We start from the raw sequence: 22,813 nt of genomic DNA on the forward strand, positions 1-22,813 counted from the left end.
GCGGGGCGCGCGGGGGGGGGGGGGGGGGGGGGGGATGCTGAGGGAGGGGTGGAAGGACATCCCAGACATGGCAGGAGAAGTGGTGGCCGGGGACGCTCAATTAACTGGCACATTTTGTTATGCAGCATCTCCCATTCCCGGGGGATGCTAGATATCAAAGCTTTTACTGTATATTCATTTAATTTCACACTGAAGAAATAAACTGAATTTCCCTTTTTTTTTCCAATTTCTTTTCTGTTAGTGGATGCAACAGTGGCTTTTTTTCTTTTACCTTTCTCTCTTGTTTTACTTTTCCACTTTTTTCAATATTTTGAGAACTTGAGGTGGGTGAGAGAGCCAAATTCAAAAATAAAATACTAATTCTTACACACTAAATTTTACAAATTTGAGGAAGTTCTGAAAGTATCTGAGGGGTAGAAAAACAAGGAAAAGCTAACACTTCCTAACTCCAAACACCAAATATTAGTTTTTACTCGGTGGCAAAAAACAAAACAACAAAGACCCCAGACACAAGAAACCACTCATAACATAAAAGGGCAGGGGAAGGGGAAGGAGAAAACACAAATTGATCGTTGTCAAACGTTACAAACAGAAACCACTTTGAAACATTTTCAGCATAGAACATATATGTATTTATGATATAAATGAAAATGTTTTTGAAGAAACAATTATTCTGAATAGCTCTTTCAACTTTGGAAAATCATAGTGATATACCCACAACAGAACCTCCTCAGACTTGATATCTGCAATCCCAGGTAGATTTCTTATTCTAAGTAGCGATAGGCCTCTTCAATAATTGGACTGCAGACTTCCAAAGAAAGCTTTTGTGCAGTGTTGTAGGAAGTAATGGTGAGCCCCTGAATTGTATTCTTTTATCTAAGAATTTAGTGAAGTTATATAGTTCTTCATTGATCTTCTTGGTCCTTACTTATTATAAATGCTCTCTCACACAAAATGAGAACCTGCTGTTCAATTTCAGGATGACTTCTTCCAACAGCACAACTTCAATAATAAGCTCTCTCTCTTTACCCGATAAAATGTCTTATAAATGTCCAGGCACCTACTCAAGGTTAACCTGGCAAGGTTAATTCAACTTTCTTCTAGAACTTTCTATGTTTTCTTCCTTCTCCACAACAGTTGTCAACTTCACAATCTAACTGGTCCTCCAAGCCTTTCATTTCTATGCCATGTCTAGCACTTCTATCACCATGATGTGTTCACTAAAACCTCTGCAGAATCTCACAAGTATGTACATTTCTCAACCATTACAATTCTTGTCACTACTGATCATATGTTTCATCTACGATAATATACTTCTGTCTAGTTTTAAATATTTCACTAACTCCCTGCTTCTCTACTCTAGTCCATCCTGAATGCCTTCATGTAGCTGTTCCTGTCTATCTACCTCAATAATCCTCTTTTGTCCTTTTCCAGATGTATTTCTTGCTTAAATAAAAGCCTACAAATATTATCATTTCTGGCAATCCTGCATATCAAAGAAAACTAATCAATAATAGAGATCACTTAATGGTTACACTGTTTTATAAAGGGCAGTTTCTTTGGCAAGTATACAAGAGGTTGGTAGAATGATCCTTGAATACATGCATAATATATTATTGTTTTAAAGATATGCTGTGCTTGGGTGCTTTACAATAAATAAACTATAGCTATATGGTTAATCATATGTGGTCCCCAAAGAATCCTAAAATGCTTCACAGATTATAGGTATCACCCACCTGCCAGTTTAATTACAGCAATTTTTATATGAATTATATCATTTCCATCAGGGTGTCTCTGTTTCTATATAGGAATATGCCGTCTGCTGACTCATCCATTTCTGACTTGTTGCAACAACAGTATATTTTTTAGAGGTCCTCTATCTAAGTAGTGATTTAGCCTGACCTTTATTTGCTCATAAAATACATAACTATATGGAAGGAAATTAAAAAAAAAAACAAAACAAAACAACCCTGCTCCTCCACCCTGCTGATTGCATTATTCTGGTACCAGTCTCCATTAGGAACATTATATTGCTAATTGAATGCATTGGAGTGTTAGAGAACTGGTCATATGTCTGCAATGTAACTGGCTTATAGATCTGTAACAGTCATAAGGTTAATAATGTCTCCTGTATCAAAAAGGGCACTTACAAAACTCACAACATTAAAAAAATACAGTCATATGTAGAGCAGATTTAAATATTTACAAATATGAATCAAATAAGATCTGGAAGTGTAGTTTGCTATTAATCTTAATTGTAGAATATATTTAAATAAATACATTAAATAATTATAAATAATATACATAAAGTAATAGCAATAAATAAATACATACAATTAAAATGCAATAAATACAATTTAAAGTGCTTTTCAAATGTATCAAAAATATTTGCCTGAAGGTGCAATAGTAGCTGTTTCCTGACAATAATGAAGTACTTTCTCATTTCAAAAGTTTCAGTTCTTCCTTCAGCTTCTTAAAGCTATCTACCTATATCACATGGAAATTAAGTTACTACAGTCACTTTTCCACAGAGGTATTAGTTGCCTTGGTTGGCTGCTGTTTGCTTTAAACAAAGGACATTTGAAGACAGCCACATCCCTGACTGGAGATAAAATTGATGAACAAAAAATTGACTTAGAGCTTTGATTTCCAGAAGAAAACTGGAAGGAAAAAAGGGTGGGAGGGAGCGGAGGGAAGAGGGAAAGAATACCAGGAAATGTGTATTGATATGCAGGAATCCTAGTTTTCTCTGATTTAAAAAAATCCCCAATTTTTTAATCTAAAAAAGTAACCCCAAATCCATATTTTCCATGATTAAAATGAAACACCACTAATAACTATTAATATATAGATCCTGGTGTAGATTTATATATTAGTGGTTTTTCAGTTTGATCATGGAGAAATATGGATTTGGGTGGGTTTTATTAATATCCAAAATTTGGGGGTATTTTTTTTTAATCAGAGAAAACCAGGATCCCTGCTGATATATCTTCAAGCAGTAAAAAAAATGAAGATCTAACAAACCTCCAGCATGGAAAGAGCAACAATGTCAATGCCAAAACTGAGAATACAGTAAGAATTATTGTTACCTGGATACATTAATAATGCAAGAACTTACAGATTGTACATACACCTGTAAAATATTGTTAAACTTATTTTTTTGCAATTATAATTATATTGCAGTGATATTATAATAGTAATTATTGGCCAGGCTGATTAGCAACCCACTGTGGTAAGCTGCGTCCAAACACATAGGAAATTTTAATCCTTCAATCATATAATTTTTAAGGTAAAAGAAAAATCAGAAAAAAATAAGCATAAGATAAGGAAGGGACCCCCCACCCCCAAATAAACACAAAGTTGCGTATATATATTCATTTATCCTGATGTCACTGGCAATTGTGTTAAGTTCAATATCATATTAATTACAGTCTCAGTTGATTTTGTTTTTCCCTTCAAGAAACAACAACAAGAGGTAGCTCCATTTCACTGACAAAGGGTCATGAAGCAATTGTAATCAAGCCAAGGATGTCTATACTGTGTATAACAGTAGACATATAATAGTAGTTCCTGTATCGCTAATGAGAGAGAGAAATGGAAAGGTATCCAGGGACAGATGAAGAAAATGATTATCTACTAATTGACCGGTGTTACAAAGAAACTTCCCTTGTGGAAGTTATTCTCAAAACTGTTCACTATCAAGATTTTTAAATCTTTCTTTTAAGCATCTTGTAGTAGTCACTGCCAGGTAGCATAATGGACTAAATGTACCATTGAACAAAGCTTTTGGAATGTAAATTCCCATGTTTCTGTGTTAAGCTCATAGAACAGAAACTGTAAAACGTGATTTATATATGTACTCAGTCATACATCATAAACAGAAAATAGGAAATCTTAGAAGAAAATTGTATACTGGTATAAAATGAAATTTTGGAAACAAAAGAATACAAAAGAAAGAAAAAAGAACAAGGGAACATACACACTATACTTACAAATACTCAGAGGAAAAAATGAGTATTAATACAACTTAAAAATTAACAGAAGATACAGAACAGAAGAAAAGGTCATGGAAGGAACTAAAGATAAGAAAGACCTGGAAGAGATGGGATATTAACAGGGAAGATGCCTGAGTGAATGCGACATCAATAAATTAGGTCACAAAAGCAAAGATACAGTGCTAGCTCAGGAAGCAAAGTCAATAAAAATATTCTATAAATATATCCAGAAAAAAATAAGGAGAAAAATTGCCAGAACATGAAATGGTGAGAACTTTGAATTTTTAAATAAAGTTGCATTAATATAAGTTTTCAATAAAGAATGACAAAAACGATTATGTAGAAACAAGTAAGGGAAACAGTTGGGTAGGATGCTTGAAGATGCAAAACGCAAAGGATAAGGAAAAGGATGGTGGAAAAAAAAATCTAGTGAAACAATATAAATGGGTCTGCATGAAACACACTGGAGAGTTCCCAAAGCATTAGTAGAAAAGATCCAGTATCTTTGAAAATAACAACATTCTACAATAAATTAAGAACCAGGAGAGAAAAAATGATTAATTGTAGGGTACAAGAAATGCTAAAACCATGTTTTAGCACCATAGATCACTCACTAGAGCAGCCAGAAATCCAGGTTCTAGGTTGATGGCTTCTGACCACATTGCTGTGGCACCCTGATGTGCTACAACATCCTTATAAAGGTACTATTGGATGTGGCACAATATTAGCACTGTAAAGTGTGCAAATACCTGAGCACAATTCACAAATTATACCCAGAGGGCAAGGGCAGCTATAGTACTTGAACCATTAAAGAACATTACTTACTGGAAACTGGTTCATACTTGCCCAGGGTGAGAAGTGTCTGCATATATACTGCTGAGGTTTCTAAATAGAACAATCACTTTTTGCAAACATTGCACCACTGTCTAGGGCAGGGGTGGGCAAAATGCAGCCCCTGGGTCAGATGCAGTCTGCCAGGCCATTCTATCTGGCCCGCAGGGCCTCTAAAAAATTTAGAAAACTAATGTTTATTTGCCCTTGGCTGCCTGTCAAGTGGCCCTCAATGGCTTGCCAAAACTTAGTAAGTGGCCCTCCACTTGAAACAATTGCCCACCCCTGGTCTAGGGGGTGGTAATGAGTACTCAGCCCAATTGCAATTTTTCCCCTTTTCACTAGCATTGCATTTAATAAAGACCCATTCCTGTACTTTACTGAAATCTGTGTTGGTGGTACATTGACTGGGAGTGCCTACGTGTGTATGTGTGTGTGATGGGGATTCCTGGGAGATGGAGGCTCTTGAGCTCCCAGAGCTTTTGTGGCTTTTAAAGCAACTCTCTGCTGCTTATAAAGAAATAGTCAATTTCCTTCCATGGGTGGCAGTGGAGTCCTTGGGCAGCCCTGTAGAGGCACCAAGCCCCAGACATGCTCCTTCCCCTGCCCCTCCCATTCCCCAAGCTTCAACCTACCCAAAGTAAACCTTGGATCCACAGAACCTGGATTAATTGGTACCAACAGAAATAAATTGATCTGCCACTTAAAAGCAGCAGAAAACTGCCTCCAGAGCCCCTAGCCAGGAACACTGATGGCAAGTGTAGGCAATAGAGTTTGAGGCAGTGGTGTTCTGACTGCATAACAGATCAGCCAGTTGCCATGTTGTGGGTGGGGAAGGGGTGAAGAGCAGTACAGTGTGGGATGCCTGGAGAACCAGTTAGATACTAGTCATGGAAAAGTTGGCGTCCAAACGTAATATAGAACTGGTTCATAGAGAACCGGGTCAAAATCATACCTAATTATCTAGGTATAGTTTTGAAATGGTTCAGGAGGTTTAAGTTCTTTAAAACTGGTGTGTGTGTCTGCATGCTTGTGGTTTAAACCACATTTAAACTAGTTTAAAAGTTACATCGGTCTGCAACCAGATATTTCAACTAGGAATTCACAGTGTCAAAAACATTCTGACCTGTTTTGATTTTCCAAGTATTTTTTTGCAATAGAAGAATTGCTATATTATTTTTCCATATTAAAAAGAAAGTGAAAGCTAAGAGCTAGTATTTTCTGAGGGATGCTTGAGCATAAAGAGAACCTCTGTTCCCGGCCTTCTCTAGAGGTTCAATAGTGTTTTGAATCTCTAGCTCCTTCTTCCTACTACAGTGTTCCCTGCAGTTTTTCTCTTTCAGCTCACCCTCTGGGCAGCCATGAGAGTGAGTAACATGAAGCTAGATGGAAAAGTAAACCAGAGGGTGTGTAGTTTAGTGAAATGACTAGTGCTCTGGGACAGAACCTTTCATATCTAAAGAATAAGAAATAAGGTGGGTCAGCTTTGAAAGGAGCAATGGAGATCCATTTAGATAATGCTTAACCTGTCACCTGACAGTTATAGTTCTGTGCTGGTTCAACCTCTTTTGGGCGAGAGAGACCTGACACCTACACCTTATATATCTTGGGCAAGTACCTTAGATACTAAACTATGAGGCTGAACTATGGAAAGGTTATCCTCATCTGCCATCAAGACTTTACACAAGGCTACAATTTTGGGACTTGCCTGGCCTTGCAAGTATATGATACCATCTACCTGCATGGCCAGAGTGAAATCCTGCTGAGCATGTTCAATGTAGACATTGCACACCTAGGGCATTTATAAATGTTTTTCGGAAAGCACGGGGGAGGGGGGGCATCTGTATCATGAGCATCATGTGTATCAGCATCCCTGCACTGCAAAATGGAAGTAAGGTGCTTTGAACTAAAGCTCATCAAACAAGTTTTAGTTTAAAGTGACCCAGCACCATTTTTCAGCATGGGGATGCTGATACACATGATGCTGGAATCAGCTGGAGTGCAGTAATTACCAGGCTCCAGCAGACATAATTAATGGAGTCTGTTCTGGTGTGCTGTAATCATAGCACTTTGGAGTAGCCTTCTTGCATGTATATCAGAGTCCCTAGAGTTGAATCCTAAGCCAAGCACAAGTGCCCCAATCACAGCTATGTGGTGTCATCTGTATCATTTAGGCAAATAAAGTAAATTAGGATTCTTTCCTATATCTCTACTTATTTATTGAAACAAATGTATAGCTTAGCATACTTTTATTTATATTTTTCATTTTTATTGGGTTATTTAGTTAGGAAACAGTAAATTATAAGGTTCTTTAAAAAAAATTAGATCAGGGGTTAGCAACCTACAGCCTTCAGGCTGTATCTGGCTCACAAAAAGATCTCATCCTGCCCCCAGAGGTCTGATCTGACACAGGAATTGGTGTTATGGAGCTGCATAGTGATGCCCATCTGCTCTGCAGCACTCCCTTCCACCACAGAGCCTGCTTCTCTATAGTGCCTGAGCTTACTCTTGCTGAAGAGGGGCCAGAAATCTAGCAGCTGGCGGGTTGAAGGTGCAGGGACTTCCCTTCTTCAGCAACAGCTGGGTCATAAGCTCCAGCTTGCATTGGCCTCCAATGCTGGCAAAAGGCTGCTGAGCCCTGAATTAAATGATTATATACATTAAATAAAATTAACCTTAAATGTGCTGGATACACCAGTGTGATGATGGTGGTAGGAGTGGAGGGGAAGGTAACTTCCAAAGCATTTTCCAATTAGAACTAACTGCACCATTAAAAATGGAAGTATTTCCTGTAGTTTAGTTAGTAAATTGAACCAATTATTTCAGGTTACCAAAACTTTCAGGATTTTAAGTTGACAGTTTCTCTTCCCCTCCCATTTATTTATTTATTTATTTTAAATTCAGGGCTTGGAAAAAAGAAAATGAGCTTTCTTCTTTTGCAGCTCTCAATCTATTTCTTATCTTTGAATGGACTAGTCAGTGAACTGAATTAGTTGAATAAACTGAAATGAAGAAAACATTCTCTCTTCATCTGCAGAATAAGCTACTGCTGTCAAAAGCTGGTTTATCATGTCAATAAACTTACAGTTCCAGGTGATTAGTCAATGATTTCCATTAGAAACTTTGGCACGTGTGGTCTACTCAATATTGTCATTATAATCTATGGATGTTAAATTAAATTTATATAAGCTGCCATGAATTCAAATTTAATTTAAAATGCATTTTTAAAAAGAGAAATACATTTAAAAAGATAAATGCATTTAATTTAAAGTTAAAAAAACTCCAAAAACCTGATGGAAAAAATTGCCCAAGCCAGTTCTAAAGCATGTAAGTTGTCTGCCTCATAATAAATACTCCTGAGGGCCAGGTTTTAGTCTACCTGTTAGGTGCATAACTGGACTTAGGCACCTAACTGTGACCCTATTGCATCCTACTGAAAGGCCTGAAAATCTGTGAATATAAAAGGTAGGTGGGTTATACTCCTTGTTACCATTTTGTGACTCATTCACAAGGGTAGAATGAGGTGTGTTACAAAAGTAGTCATTCATGAATTTTTAGGGATTTAACAGGGTAGAATAGAAGTACACTTAGGTGCACACTTTCACTCAGACGCCCTTCAGGTAAAGTAAGATTTGGTCCTGAATGTATACATATAAACCTAATCAAAAAACTCAATAACAAAGGACAATATAATGAAGGAATTCAGAAAATGATGCTAATAAAGCAAACTAAATAACCAGCTTGTAATACTCAACCTATTCTCTGATAAGCCTGAACTCTTCCCCTGCACTCTCTTTAACAATTCTGCGATACTCATACATCCCTATATCCTGTATATACTGTAGCCTTGTTACAGGCCTTTTATTTTTGGCTTAATGTGCTGTGAAACATGCTCTGTTCAGTAATAGGGAAACTGAACAATCCTAATCTAGCTGCATCCTAGAAACTAGATAGTGAACAGCAAAGTCATTTCATTTTAAATAAAGTATAGTTTTCTGGATCCTGTAAAAGGCCAAACAAAACGATATACTACCAATTCAAAACTGACATCTTTTATGTTTTGATTCTCCCACAGAAAGTGTTTGAAAGAGAAATGTCATTTGCATAAAAAATAAGTGTGGTATTGATGTTATAAATGCCATAAATATGAATTCAAATGGCAGTCAAGCTCTGTGACAAAGATGTCTTTTAAAAAAAATTGAATTTGATCACCAATTATTATTTATAACGCGTTACATTCTTCTGTGAAGATAGCATTGAAACCAATTAGAGCATATCTTTCAGATCTATACAGTACCGCATCTGATGCAACAACAAAACAGCTACTAAAACAAAGGCTCTGATAGTAGAATGTATAGAGCTCTTTCTGAAAGTCCTTTCTGAAGAACTAAAGAAAAGTCATTTGGTAATTTACATTTTGATACAGCTGTAAACTATTATTATGCAGGTCTCAAGCTTCATTCACTGTCAATATATTGTTTTTATTTTATATCTCATGAAGTGTTCAAGAAAGAATCTCACTGAACCATATATTTTTAAGAATGATCAAGAACTCTATTTCATAGTAAAACCAAATTGCTTTAAGGATTTACAAACAACTCACCTGTCCAGCTCTTGCATTTTCACATACAAACGTATCATAGAATACAGCAAACTGGGGGGCGTTGTCATTAACATCCAAAATTCTAACATAAACAGGGACACGAGTAGTATCTTTAAGATTGTCTGACAAAAGGAAAAGCATGAAAACAAGAACAAGTGATTTTTTTCATCTTATTCAAACACTGTCTTCTTCAAATGCAACCAAAGCTGGGCATTTAAAACTAGATACTGAACCATGGCATGGTTTTATGGACTCAACCTATCAGAGGTTTGAGTCAAGCTGGAACTCAGGGCCAGAATCAAATTTATTTTTTAGTATCCAGTGAGCAATTCAGCTGCTTATATGAACATAAAAACTATTTTTTGTTCCTGAAAATCAATAACTATATAAGAAAACACCTTTATTCATTTTATTACATGACAATAATTGTTATTACTGATGTGCTCAACAGTATTGTTCTGCTGGGAGTTTTTTTCTTTTTTAAGAAAAAAAACACATATAAAAGATGTAATTAAATTTGTTTTATACTTAACAAGGGTTAACTAGTTTATGATATATGCAAATCTGTAGGAAACTCTCAAGGTTCCCATTTTTCCCCTCATATTCTTGGTCTAAATCATGAGAAAATCTAATGAGCATATTGGTATAAGTCAGAGCAGAAATATGACCCCTAATACCAGTAGAATAAGTACGTACAGATGAGCAGAGCACCAACCCTAGATGCCATATTGGACTTTAGTGCTGGCTCTGCTTAGCCACTAGGAGCACATGGCAGGGCTTCAGGAATTTGCACTAACATTACTGCAAAATCTCTGCATGTGTAGACACCTGCCAAAAATTGCTTAATGCACATTAGCTTAATGAGCATTAAATGCAGTCAGACTTAAATGCATGTGTAGACATCTTCCTATAAGAAATAAAATGTGGATATATAAATGTTTTACAAAAGAACACATATCTTGTATCTTCTTCGCTTGAAATCAGTGGTCATGTTCCTATGACTTGCAGCCCTTGAGTAAATATTTTTTATTCTTGAGGTGCTCAGGTGTTCAGGACAACTTAAGTATTAGTACATTTTCCTGTTCCCAACACTTGTCCCCTATCTATCATAATAACAACCCAAACCAATGTACTGTGCTTGGGAGGAAAATCCAATACTCATTTCCTCTTACAGGGTTCAATAAAAGCTGAAAATGCTTTAAAAAAAGTAGCCACTGGCATGCATTATAGATATGTAAAGGTATTTTAAGGAAACTATATATATAGATATAACATGAAAAGGATATTAGTATAACATCTTATAAGTGATGTTCCCACTGTACCACTGGGGAAGATATGAGCATCAAAAAGGTGTCATCTGCTGTCTCATCTGTTTCACCCCTTTTCCCTGAAAGGACCATGAGTAATATGACTGATGGTCATTTTTTTATATTTCTTTCCTATTTCTGATATCACAGGTGTGCTGTTTTGCTTAGGCTTGTACAAAAATAACTTTTATCTGTATGTCCAACATGCATTTCTTGGTGGTCCTCCCTTCAATAATATCAGCTGTAGCTACAAAAAGGTGAACTCCATATATAAAATAACTCTGATTACCATTCAAATTGTTCATGAAATAAGTAACAATGAATATGATCTCAAACTGCTGATTTAACTGGAGTTACCATTTGATTCGCCATAGTATATCGAAGCATACATTATAGCAGGGCCATCCAATTTCTGAGAGGCTGGGAGCTGCAAAGTGGCCTGTCCCTCAGGCTACATGCTACAATGCACTGTGGTCATCCCTACATAATTACAAGTGTCAGCTGCTATACTATTTCAGTAACTGCCTTCCCACTGAATCCTGCAACGGGTGTCTGCTTGCTGTACCAGGCTGGTGCCCCACATGGTGCCGGCACAAGGCCCTTGGGTCCCCAAGTCATCTAACTACAGACTTCCTCAACTAGAGTACCAGGGGTGGGGTTTGGCAACAGAAGCCAGAGAAGGGAGGGAGAGACTAGAGTCTGGTAGCAGAGTGGGATCAGGTGATAGCGGGGAAGGAGCACTGTCCAAATCAGGAATCTATGGGCTTCAAGTTAATGCTTTGGGGGCCACATACATCTTGCAGACCACCAGTTGCACAGCCCTACACTACTAGCTGCAGAACTTGACAGAATAGTGTTAGTAGGATATCTACTGACATAAAGAATTGCTTTAAAATGTCAAATTTAGAGCAAAAATCTGGAAGTCCATGGAAAACAATGTCCTAAGTATCCAGACATTCTTTCCTGTCTGCAAAGAAGCACATTCATCTGTTATAAATGGATAGTGATTGGGCTGGGTTTGGCAGGTACAAATTTCAGGCAGTTACTATGCAGACTGATTGCACTTAAAAGACCTGAACTTTTCAAAAAATTAGCATACCTCTTTAAAGAGTCCTAATTACTAGAGCTAGGTTTAGAAGTTAAATTCTCTCAAAATATCCTGACAGGGAAATGAGCTTAATAGCTTCGTTTAAGCATAGAGGAACCTTGAATTCCCATAGTACATAAATACCATGAAAAAGCAAAGGTAGCACAATGAATAGTACTGAAGCATGATAGCACCATGACTTTATTATCAGAAATGACTGCTACTTCCACTGATACGGAAGTTACCTAAAAACAGTAAATTTTCAAATGGATGCATCTCATATATTGATTTGAAAAATCTCACAATTTTGCCACCTCAGATCTTGTGTGTTAGTGGGACTGGAGTTACCTTTACTATACTGGGTTAAAAGGAACCCCAAGTTTATTCTGATTAGGTATAAAGTCAAAATAAATGTAAAAAAGAAGATCTAAATCAAGAGATGTGCAAACCACTTGGCCTATGTATTTCTAAGATATATTGATTCTAAGGGCTAGAGGATTTAACTGAAGTACTAAAACAATTTTTTAATGAGGAAAATTAAAAAAGAAAACTTTATTTCTCTTATCTTTCTTGCTCTTTCTTCCTCTCTCTCTCTCTCTTGTGCGCGCGCACACACACACACACTGATTTACTGATCTCAGCTGCTCTAACACTAGCTACCATTTTCTCAAACAAACAGGAGGACAAGATGTGAGAATGTGGTTTGATTAGACTGTAGCTGTATTAACTTAACTCATCTGGGAGCTATCTAGCAATAAACTTGTATACTGGAGGGCATTCTTTCCTCACTCATTTTCACTTGTTTGGGGAAGGCAGATGTCAACTACCTAGCCCTTTAAACCTGGTCTCAGGCCATAACTGAGACTCCATTGCCCTCCTCTTATCTGGGAGCTGAGGAGCTCATAGAAAAGGGTGAACAGCTGTCTCCTCACTGTCTTTTTTTCTTTTTAATAGGGACAACAAAAGAAAAATCACACACAAATTGGCTTACTCATCTCAGCTGCTATAACACTAAGATTGTGCCACTGAGATATCTCACGGTCAAGTGGTTTGGAAGTGTAGATGGATCCATTTCCAGAGTGTATATTAAATACCCTGTCAAGGTCAGTGTGACGATCCAAAGAAAACCTAAACATGATAAGGAAGAAAAGCTGTTATGTATGTAACAGAAAATGAAAAGCAGCAAATATATCACAGAGCATATCTGTATAACTCAGATTCTATACATTGATCAAGATAAATGTGATCCTATTCCACACTGCTCAAGTCCCTAAAAAATGCTAATACATTTGCTTTTGTAGCATGCTATCATTTTAGGTCTAAGCATATACCATAAAAAGCATCTAGCAAAAGGAGAATCCATTCACCTTTATGTTACCTATTTTTCAGAGGCTTCAGCAGCATGGAACAAGATCCACTAAAATGCCTAATAGATGGGACAGGACCAGGTTCTTAGTTTCCACAAATTTAAGTTTTTTATAGTACTATGCATTTAATCAATTACTTTACCATGCCACTGTCACACCCTTTCATGAGTGCCTTACGGCTGAACTAAATAATAATACTGCATAAAAAAATCAGACAAGTAATGGAAGAACATAAAATAAAGTGAGAATTAACAATCTCCCCCAACCCCTTCCTGTTTAAGGAACATTGGTAACACACTGACAAGGCATTTCTGAATATGTTTAAAAAATGTTCAGTTGCATTGACTTGCATACAATCTAATGTTATGAATGTATTGATATCAAGGGACCTAATACAGTATCATAGAAACTTTGTCTTGAAGCATTTAGAGAGGCAGACTTTTCATTGACTTGGAGAAGATGTCACTGTCTCATAAGCATACAGATTGCTATCAATAATATTGTTCTCCTGATTAAGGGCACACACATAGGAAGGACACAACCTTGAACTTTTCAGGCATCCAAAACTGATACTGAAGTCAAAATGGTTCTCATGTAAATTAAGGAAAGGACTGTTCATATGGGTTAAAAACAGGATTTCCAAAAGCATTTAAGTTGGTCTAGTTTTGTATTTGATGGGACACAACTAGGACAACACTGCGTTCCACAGGCAATGCATAGAGGGAGCATGGGGGGGGTGCATGTGCTCCCCCTGAGATTGGCCCTCGCCAGCCAGGGAGTGGGAGGCAATGGCTGGCACATCCCTGAGATTGTGGGGGTGTTAAGAGGAGCACCAGTGGCACTTCTGGGTTTGCTCCTGGCACTTTTGGTGGTGGTGGCAATCAGCTGCCCATGCTATGTTCTTCTGGAAATTTGATTTAGTACTTTTAGTAGTTTGTAGATGTGATGTGAAATGAAGGAACATACCCCATATGAGGGAATATAGAAGAATAGAAATTACGCAAAATTCTATCCTTGGAATTCTAGTATTAGTTAATTTGAACCAAGCAGGAAATACTGAACCATAAGATTTCCTTTCCTCTGACCTTTCCTATTCTGATATTGGTAGTGTGTCCTCCTCTTCTCCTACCCTCCTCCCCAAAAAATGATAAACACATTTTAAATTAAGTTTTTGTAACTACACACAATATTTATTTCAAATCTGTCATGAAAAATCTGTAAATTTTCTGAAGTAATTAACAGAATTCAATCCTTAAAATTAAACAAAAATCCCTGTGGCTGACCTGTTTTGGATATATTCTATTTTAATATTATCATGGGGATATTTTACAGCAGTGTGTCTGTGTTAAATACCATCAATATGTCAGTTGCTTTAACATGGGGGAAAAAATACATCTGGGGTGAAGTTACACATTATATTTCAGGCACACTAAATATGTGGAATGTTAAGCAGTGTTAAAGTTAGAACAGGCTGTGAGCAGTCACGCATTAAGGGCTATTGCTGTTTCTTGCCTGTACTGCTCTGACCTGCCATTGGTGGGCTGGTGAGCATGGGTGTGACTAGAAGCCAGGACACCATGACTCTATCCCTGCTCTGGGCTGGAATGTGGGGCTAGGATGCTAGAGGATTGCAGATTGCTCATTTAATTTCTACAGAGCAGACTACAGTTATCTTAACATGAGCTAGGTAGCAAGGCCCAGAGTTTACCCTCACCTGAGACTTTCAGAGGGCACTTAGCACAAGTTAATGAGATTTAATGTGCAGACATTTGCATTTTAAGTGCCCTTAGATTTAAATGTAACATGTAACTTCACCCTAAGACAAACAAAAGGCAACGCATTATCACCCTTTGACAATAATGAAACCAATAGGTCTTTAAGAGGCCATTGTTTGAGATACTTCTAACATCAAAGTTCCACCTTCCTAATAAAGACGTGTTTTACATATAGGTCCATATAAATATTCCATCCTGTTTTCTTTACAAGCTCAGATTTTTTGGTTATATACATGCTGTGTAACCATTAATCTTCTACATTAATCTTCTACATTGTCATAATACTATCAAAGGCCTGCAGATGTTGCTGTTGATTCTCTAAAATCCAGATAATAGCCTGTATTTTCTGAAAATCTTTTTTTTTAATACCACAGGGAGCAGCCAATGCTTCAGTTTAAAAATAATCCCAGAATAATTCCTTCTACTAATAAACATAGATAATAATGAAAAAAATCATTAAACATAATAGCAACAAATCAGGCCTAGGTTACAAAACTCTGATTCAGTTTTGGATTTTGAAGCCAAACTAAATATTGGAGGTATTTGGCCCCTGGCTTAGCTTCAAGCCATTACAGAAGTAGGATTCCAATATGAAATGTAAAGCTAGTCCTGGTTTCAGAACCCTCAAAGCTCAGGGAAGAGTGAGATCCTATTTATAAAGTTTGGGCCTAAGTTAGTATCTATTATTAAAAATAAATAAAAGGGACCATTTATTTTAAAAGTAGGGCACGCCAACATTTATTTTTTCTTCAAAGAGAACCTCCTAAAAGTGCCGCCCAAGCTAACCTGAAAACAAAAAGAAACTACCGGTCTTAATGAAGAAGGCAATTGTGGCTGTCTGTTGCCTCTTTCAATACCAGCTATTCTATAACTAGCTGAGGATGGCATCATAAAATCCAAAATCTTCTAATGCTCAGTGGAAAAAACCTGAATCCTTTAATTGCATGGGTAAGGCTGCTATTAAAGCCTTTAGGGCCAGGATATACAGATTAGGGTGCTCTACTTGATCCAGACCAGTTATCTGTGGTTTCTTTCCAACAGAGAAAAAGGAAACAACAGTAAGACAGTTAAATAACAGTTAAATATTATATAGATATATACATAAACCATGTATCCATGTTGGCGTGTGTTAAATATGTTACAGGTTATACATATTACTACAACTATAATCTGTAACATATTTAATATACATACTTACATGGATACACACTCCATGTGCCAGAAGCCCTGTCTATAAACTGACTAAATTAAGGTTCATTAATTCTTTTTACTGAATCCTTTAAACTTGTTTACACTACTGCCAAAAATTCACCTTTTTGTCTCTTCTGAATTGCCTTTCATAACTCAAGTGGATGAAATGCCAACAGGCAGCGATTAATGGTGTGCGATCATTTCCAGGCTGTCATGCCAGATAAATAATAGAACATGATTAGCAAAGTGGCTTTTTCTGTCAAAGCCATTTCACTCTTCAACTTGTATGAAGAACCACATAAATAAACCAACTTTGTTCCAATTTTAGATTACAGTTTTAAAAACACCACTACTTAGGTGTGACACCCAGATCTTTTGCATCTATAGGCAGAGACCAAGGTTGTGGTCCCACCAAGCAACTAACCAATTATCCCCAGCTCAACCTGAGTCCTCTCATGAAGTGCTAAATGGGGGGACCAAGTGGCTTGGGAGGACCAATAGGAACCACAAGAAGGTTATAAAATTGGAAGGCTATAAAACCCCTGCATGGGGTGGCTCTGCCACAAGCCCTGAGAGACCCTGATCACTGCTGCCAGAGTTGGTGAGTGCAGGGTTTGTTGTTTTTTTAAGTGTTTTTTTAAGTGCTGGGAGTCTGGGCCAGGAAGGGGATGGGGCTGGGCAGGGCAGACTTGGGGGCTTCTACTGTGGCTCCTCTGGCTGTTCCTGCTTCTACCCCTGGTAGGGGTAGAGGCAAGCACAGGGGATCTGCCCTGCTGTTATTTGCCCAGCTGGCGTGGGGGGGGGGCGTGAAATGCAGGCACCTGCATCAGTGCTGAGAATGAGGGCCCTGCCCTGCTGCCGCTTGCCAGCTGGCATGGGGAGTGTATGGGATGCAGGTGCGGCAGTGCTGGGAGAGGGGGCCATGCCCTGTTGCCACCCGGAGTGAGCCATGACCACATTCTGCCCCCCCGCCTCGACTGAGCAAGTTACAGCAGGGCAGAGGCCCCACTCCTAATGCTGCTGTGCCTGCATCCCACAGCCCCCCAGCCCGTTCCCTGAATAATGCACGCCCTGCTCTGGCTGGACAGCTTGTACCAGCCCCAATCCCTCCCTCCCCCAACCCAAACAGACTTACCACTGGAGGCAGCTTTCAGATGCCTGCTTAGTCTATGGCCGAATTCCGAATTGGACAAATCTTTTCCGAAGCTTTTCTGAATTGATTTAGATGCTTTGAATCATTTCAGAGTTTTATGTGGTTTCCCGATTCAATTTGGATTCAGAGATTCAGTCCCTGAATCAGACTGAATCTCCTCTGAATTGAATCAGCTACCAAAGCTTTGCACACCCCTAATACCTGGCTTAGACCTCAGCTACTTGCATTTTGTAAAGCCCTGACTCTGGTCCTAGCCACATAGGCCTAAATGACTCTGTGTCAGTCAACACTGTCAAGTGGATGTTACATGGCACAAAGCATGGCTGCATAGAGATACCTGAGCTAGGTTATAGCAAGCTAGCCTGGATGAAAGAAGAACAGTATATCAGTTAGCTTGGTGTTTTATCTTGGCTACCCAATTTGCCTCTCAGCAAAGCTTGTTAGCTGGTACAGAGTGCTGTACTAAGACAACTGTACTGCTTTTGGGAGCCAAGTCATCTTATTCACAGCTGCATAAGGTATATACACTGCACTGTACAATGCAGACAGCCCCTAGGTTCTCAATTGTCATATGAAGTTAGAACAGCATGCCTTTTTGGTGCAGGACAGCATCACGCTGAAATGTACAGTACAATTTCATTGGTGTGCCATACATAAACTATGGTCTCAAAAAAGACCCATGACCTTGGAGGCTGCCCACAAGACTTCTGAAGGGGCAATGATAGCCTCCTTCTAAGTCACAGAGTGGGCATGAACTACTAGAGCACATAATGTAGGCTCTTCATGGGGGTAATTCTGAGCTTTGTAGGATCTGATGAACCTTCTAAGGGTTATAATAGGTCATATATGCTGAAGCAGGTGAAGACTTGCTCCTGTGTCTTTACCAGTCTGCTTAGATTACATAGCTCTCTCCCTATGGAAAGCAGAATTTTCATGACAGACTTCTTTCCAGAAAATCTCAGAAATATCACCATGCTCTCCCTTTCCCAATACCAGATGGAATTATTCCATGTTTTGGAAGTTTCATCAACTTTTCTTCTTTTAAAAATATGAGGTACATAAAAGGGCTTTGACATTACCTGATAGGGCTTGAAGCAGAATCAGGATCCCGTGCCATCACTGTTCCTATGATTGTTCCTACTTCAATATCTTCATGCACCTCAAAAAGGTAAGAGGATCGGCTGAAGACAGGAGGCTCATCTATATCTTCTACAGATATTTTCACAATAGTAGTATCTTTAAAAGGCCCCAAATAATAAAAGCGTGGGTCCACATGGGTATTTTCTGCTTCTATTTTCAGTGTATAGAGCCTTCTGGTTTCATAGTCCAGTGGCTGTGGGAGAAAAAGAAAAAAGCTTATATTACCTTACTATCTATGTTGGGTACACAGAAGAGATAAAAGCATAATAGATCACATCATTGGTTGATATAGCCTAGGGTTAATCTATGGTAATCATAACTCTCAGAATCTTTCAGGCTCATGTCCTGATGGTTATCTCCCACAGCTCTACAGAAAAGCAAAACAGTTCCTCTAGTAACTTCAGTGTCCATTGATTTCAATGACATTCATCATTTATTATTTCAATAAATGCATTCCAATAGTACCAAGAACTAAATGGAGCTTCTTGATATATTTTTGAAAATCATTTTCAAAAGGGAAACCTTTGCAAACTAGTCTCTTTTTTCACTGTATACTTTAATTTACAAGCATAACAACTGCTTGAAGAATTGTTCTGACTAGTAACAAAAATAGGATCTAAAACAACAAGTATTCCACATATGGACCTCCCACTGAGGTAAATGACAATAATGCCTGTAGAATTTCCAGATGTAGGCCTTAGATACCACATTTCATGATGACATACTTTAGGAATGTGCACGTGTGTACACAGTAGTCCAATTTTAAGCAAAACAAATTTAACTGGTCTTAGCTATAAGTTTTAATCTTGAAAAAAATATATTCCTGAAAAATTTAAGATTTAAAACTTTAGTAGGAAAAAATCAGACCTTAATCTGGCTCATTTTCATTGAATTTCATGAATCCAACATCACAATTTTTTTTTGCTAATATATTTGACACTTTGTCAGCAGTTCCTTTTTATAATGAAAAGAGGAAAGGTTCAGGGTTATAATTAGAATTCGTTTTGGGTAGACAAGAAATAACATTTCCCCTGATTTCTTTGTGACTGTCACAGGTGAAATGTGTTAGGTAATTAATAATATCTTGGAAATAAGCAGGCTAAAAATTTACCTGACACCAGAACAGACTTCATTAGCTCACACAGAATAACAGAGAGATATTAAATTGGTGTTTTTCACTTACTAAAATGTATGATAGAGGCACATTTACTTTTTTTCTCCTTCTAAAACTTTTAAGGTTAAATTATTGCTCATGAAAGATGCCAGATTGACAGCCTCAGGAGTTAAGTATTCTATTTATCAGGAGCAAGTGTGCATACAATAAATGAAAACTTGACTCCACAAAGCCCTAATCTTCTTATGAAGTGAAATCAGAGAAGGGATAGTAACTATGGGCATGCATACACACACTCTGGGAGTGGAGGTGGGGTCACTTTAAGTACAGTGGCTCTGAGAGTTTCTCTAATTAAAGTACCTGGGGCATCTTGTGTATTAGTGTCTTGTGTATTAGCTTTAGATAAAGCGCCCTCGCTGCCATTTTTAAGTGCAGGGACACTAATACATGAGAAGCAGGAGGCTCCTGGAGTGTAGTAATTACCATGCTCCAGAAGACTCAATTAATTAAGTCCACTCCAATGCACTGTAATTACAGCATATCAGAGCCCTATGGCTTAAAGTCTATACTCAATTTCTTATCACCAGGATTGCTAAAGAAAGTACCAAATGTAACACAAAAATCTGCCCACTAAAACCTGGACTGGAGTGCAAAAATGGATAAATGACAGTAATTGTTTACAGCCTCTGATAAAATCTGGGTTTGAAACTAGGAATTGAAAGCAAAGGCTTAATACAAATCCCAAAGTAATATAGTCTACTGCACATATACATTTAGGACCAATTCAGTAAGTACTTATCTTTAAGTATCTATTCAGGAAAACTCTTAGCATATGTGCTTAAGATCCACAGCAATCAGCACAGAATCAATGACTTACTGAACAGTTGGATGATACTGTGGGAAAACTGCTGCTTGGGTGTGTACACATACCACTTGTACTGGTATAATGTGCTTTAGATCCAGGCACACAAGTACACTGATTGTATGTTCACAGTTTTAGTCATTTTAATCCCATGTTAGCCATTTTCTCAATATAAACAAGTTTTAGTGCCTATTGCAGGCAACTACCTAAAGAGAACTAGTAAACTCTTCTCTGGATACCCATGTAAATTACAATGGTCTAGAACAGGGGTAGGCAAACTTTTCTGGCCAGAGTGCCAAAAAACACAATGTCTACCGCCTTAGAAGGTGCCGGAGTGTTGGCGTGCCAGAAAAAGAACATGGGGGGGCCCAGGGGCGTACATGGCAGGTTGCACTGCATATTAGTATATTTAATAATCATAAATGTTGCCTTTGTTGTTATGTATTCCTTTTTTGTTAAGCATGTTGCAATCAGAGAGAGAGAAAAAAAGAAAAGTAAGAGAAAGAGAAGAGAGAGAAAGAAAAAAGAGGAGAGAACCAGACACATACACATGCATACAGAGAACCAGACATGCACACGCACACAAAACCACATGTGGACAAACACAGAGAACCAGAACACATCCAGAACCAGATATGTGTGTGCACACCCAGACCCAGACAGAGGCAGACAAACACACAGAGCCAGATGCGCAGGCACACGGAGCTGGGCTGCTGGGCCACTGGACAAAATCCAAGTCAACAATGCCCTGGGCCTTCTGGAGCCCCTTTGCTTCCCCAGGGAGCCAGCCCCTGGACTGCAGTGCGGCTGGCTGAGGCCCCGGCTTGCAGCCCGCCCAGCAGCCCAACCATTAACCCACCATGAACAGCTAAGCCTGCAAATGTTAGGCACTCCTAGTAAGGGGCAGTGCCAGCCTCATCCCAGTGGAGGGGCTGGGCCAGGGTTGGACTTGGAGCAGGTGGGAGTCAGGCAGGCTCAGCTGCAAGCCCTGCTGCAAGCAGCCTAGCTTCTGTGGTTGGCAGCAGGTACACAGAGCCTGGGCTGGCTGCAGCTGGGTGGCTGCAAACAGCTGCACCGGGCTCCAGAATCAGCTCCATACTGGCGGTTGCACGTGCACCTTGGAAAGGATGGTGCCGGAGGGGCCTGAGGCAGTGCAACCCTGGCCTCTTCCCCACTGCTAGCACAGAGCTGATGACTGGGCTCCGGAGCTCAGCACAGCTGTCTGTAGCTAGCCTGGTCTCTGAGAAGCTGCAGCAGGTAGTGGGCAGGCTGCAAACATGGCTGGCAGCAGCTGCCTAGAGCTCGGACTGGTGGTAGCATGCCGAGCAAAATGGCTTGTGTGCCATGCTCAGCACACATGCTGGGGGTTGCCAACCCCTGGTCTAGAAACTATTGTAAGTTACAGCCCTGCAAAGAAGTTATAATCCATTATTAGAAAGTATATCGGAAATTGCTTGATGGAACTGGTTGAATAAGACAAATTTGATTTTTTTTTAATATTAAAAATTATTAGTCCAGAAAGGTAAATTATTATCTGTCTGTAACAGAGGTGGGTCTCTTCTGTACAATTTATGAAATCTGTAAATTGGAGTGTTTTCTTGAAGTCTATATTGATCCACCTTAACAGCCTGTAGGGAAAACAGAACAACTGGGGGCATGAGATGATGTAGAGGTGTTGGGTGGGGAGGGTGCAGTGGTGTAGTTGCATCCCTTTTGATTCCTGCTCCACCCAAACTTTCATAATAACTGTCTGTGAGGGGCAGTGGTATTTCTATTCAGGCAGTACTGAGACAGTCAACTGACTTCATGATTCATTATAATTTACCTGATGCCTGCTACTCTCTCTTCACTTCAAAAGTGTTAATGACCCTCTCTCCTTTTTAATGGTCTTGATATTCTGCTATCCAAGTTCTCCTTTCTTTGGCAATTTCGCTGTCTGTTAGCCATCCCTAGTAATGTGCTTCTCCTTTTTCACAACCCTCCAGACTGATTTTATGTCTAGGTTAATGCTATGTTAAACTTAACTCAGATGCAGTAATACTACCTCAGATGTAGAAATGACTGACTCTGAATTATTAAAGGAACTGTCAAGATGCTCAAGAAAATTAGAATGTTTTGTGAACCTGAGTAAGAGATACACATTTAACTGCAATGATGACAAGGCTCAGGAAACAATACATTTTGACTATTTTTGTCTAGTTCATGTTTTTCAAACTTAATATATAACCTAGAAAATTAGTGCATGTTCCAATAAAATTATATTTGATTTTGCTTTGATCTTAAATTGACTAATGTAGCACTAGGCTCTTAGCATGTTAGTAAAGTATATTAGTGAAGTTTCTCTTTAACTGAAGAAAAATATGCATTGTGTTATATATAACGATGTGC

The 22,813-nt window shown here is 38.5% G+C and overlaps 1 protein-coding gene across 5 annotated transcripts in view; it reads right to left on the reverse strand.

Annotated features, from left to right (window-relative positions):
• The window catches only part of CDH10 (cadherin 10), a 261,240-nt gene that overhangs the window by 21,105 nt on the left and 217,322 nt on the right, over positions 1–22,813 (reverse strand). For all 5 annotated transcript variants that reach the window (XM_019521470.1, XM_019521494.1, XM_019521478.1 and 2 more), the window contains exons 7-9: positions 18,389–18,642; positions 12,815–12,951; positions 9,430–9,551 (exon numbers count right to left, since the gene is read on the reverse strand). In XM_019521470.1, the coding sequence (XP_019377015.1) occupies positions 9,430–9,551; positions 12,815–12,951; positions 18,389–18,642 (513 nt within the window). The remainder of the gene's footprint in view (positions 1–9,429; positions 9,552–12,814; positions 12,952–18,388; positions 18,643–22,813) is intronic.

The sequence above is a fragment of the Gavialis gangeticus genome, unplaced genomic scaffold, assembly GCF_001723915.1.
Source record: "Gavialis gangeticus isolate Ggan-Ray unplaced genomic scaffold, GavGan_comp1, whole genome shotgun sequence".
Classification (NCBI taxonomy): domain Eukaryota; kingdom Metazoa; phylum Chordata; order Crocodylia; family Gavialidae; genus Gavialis; species Gavialis gangeticus.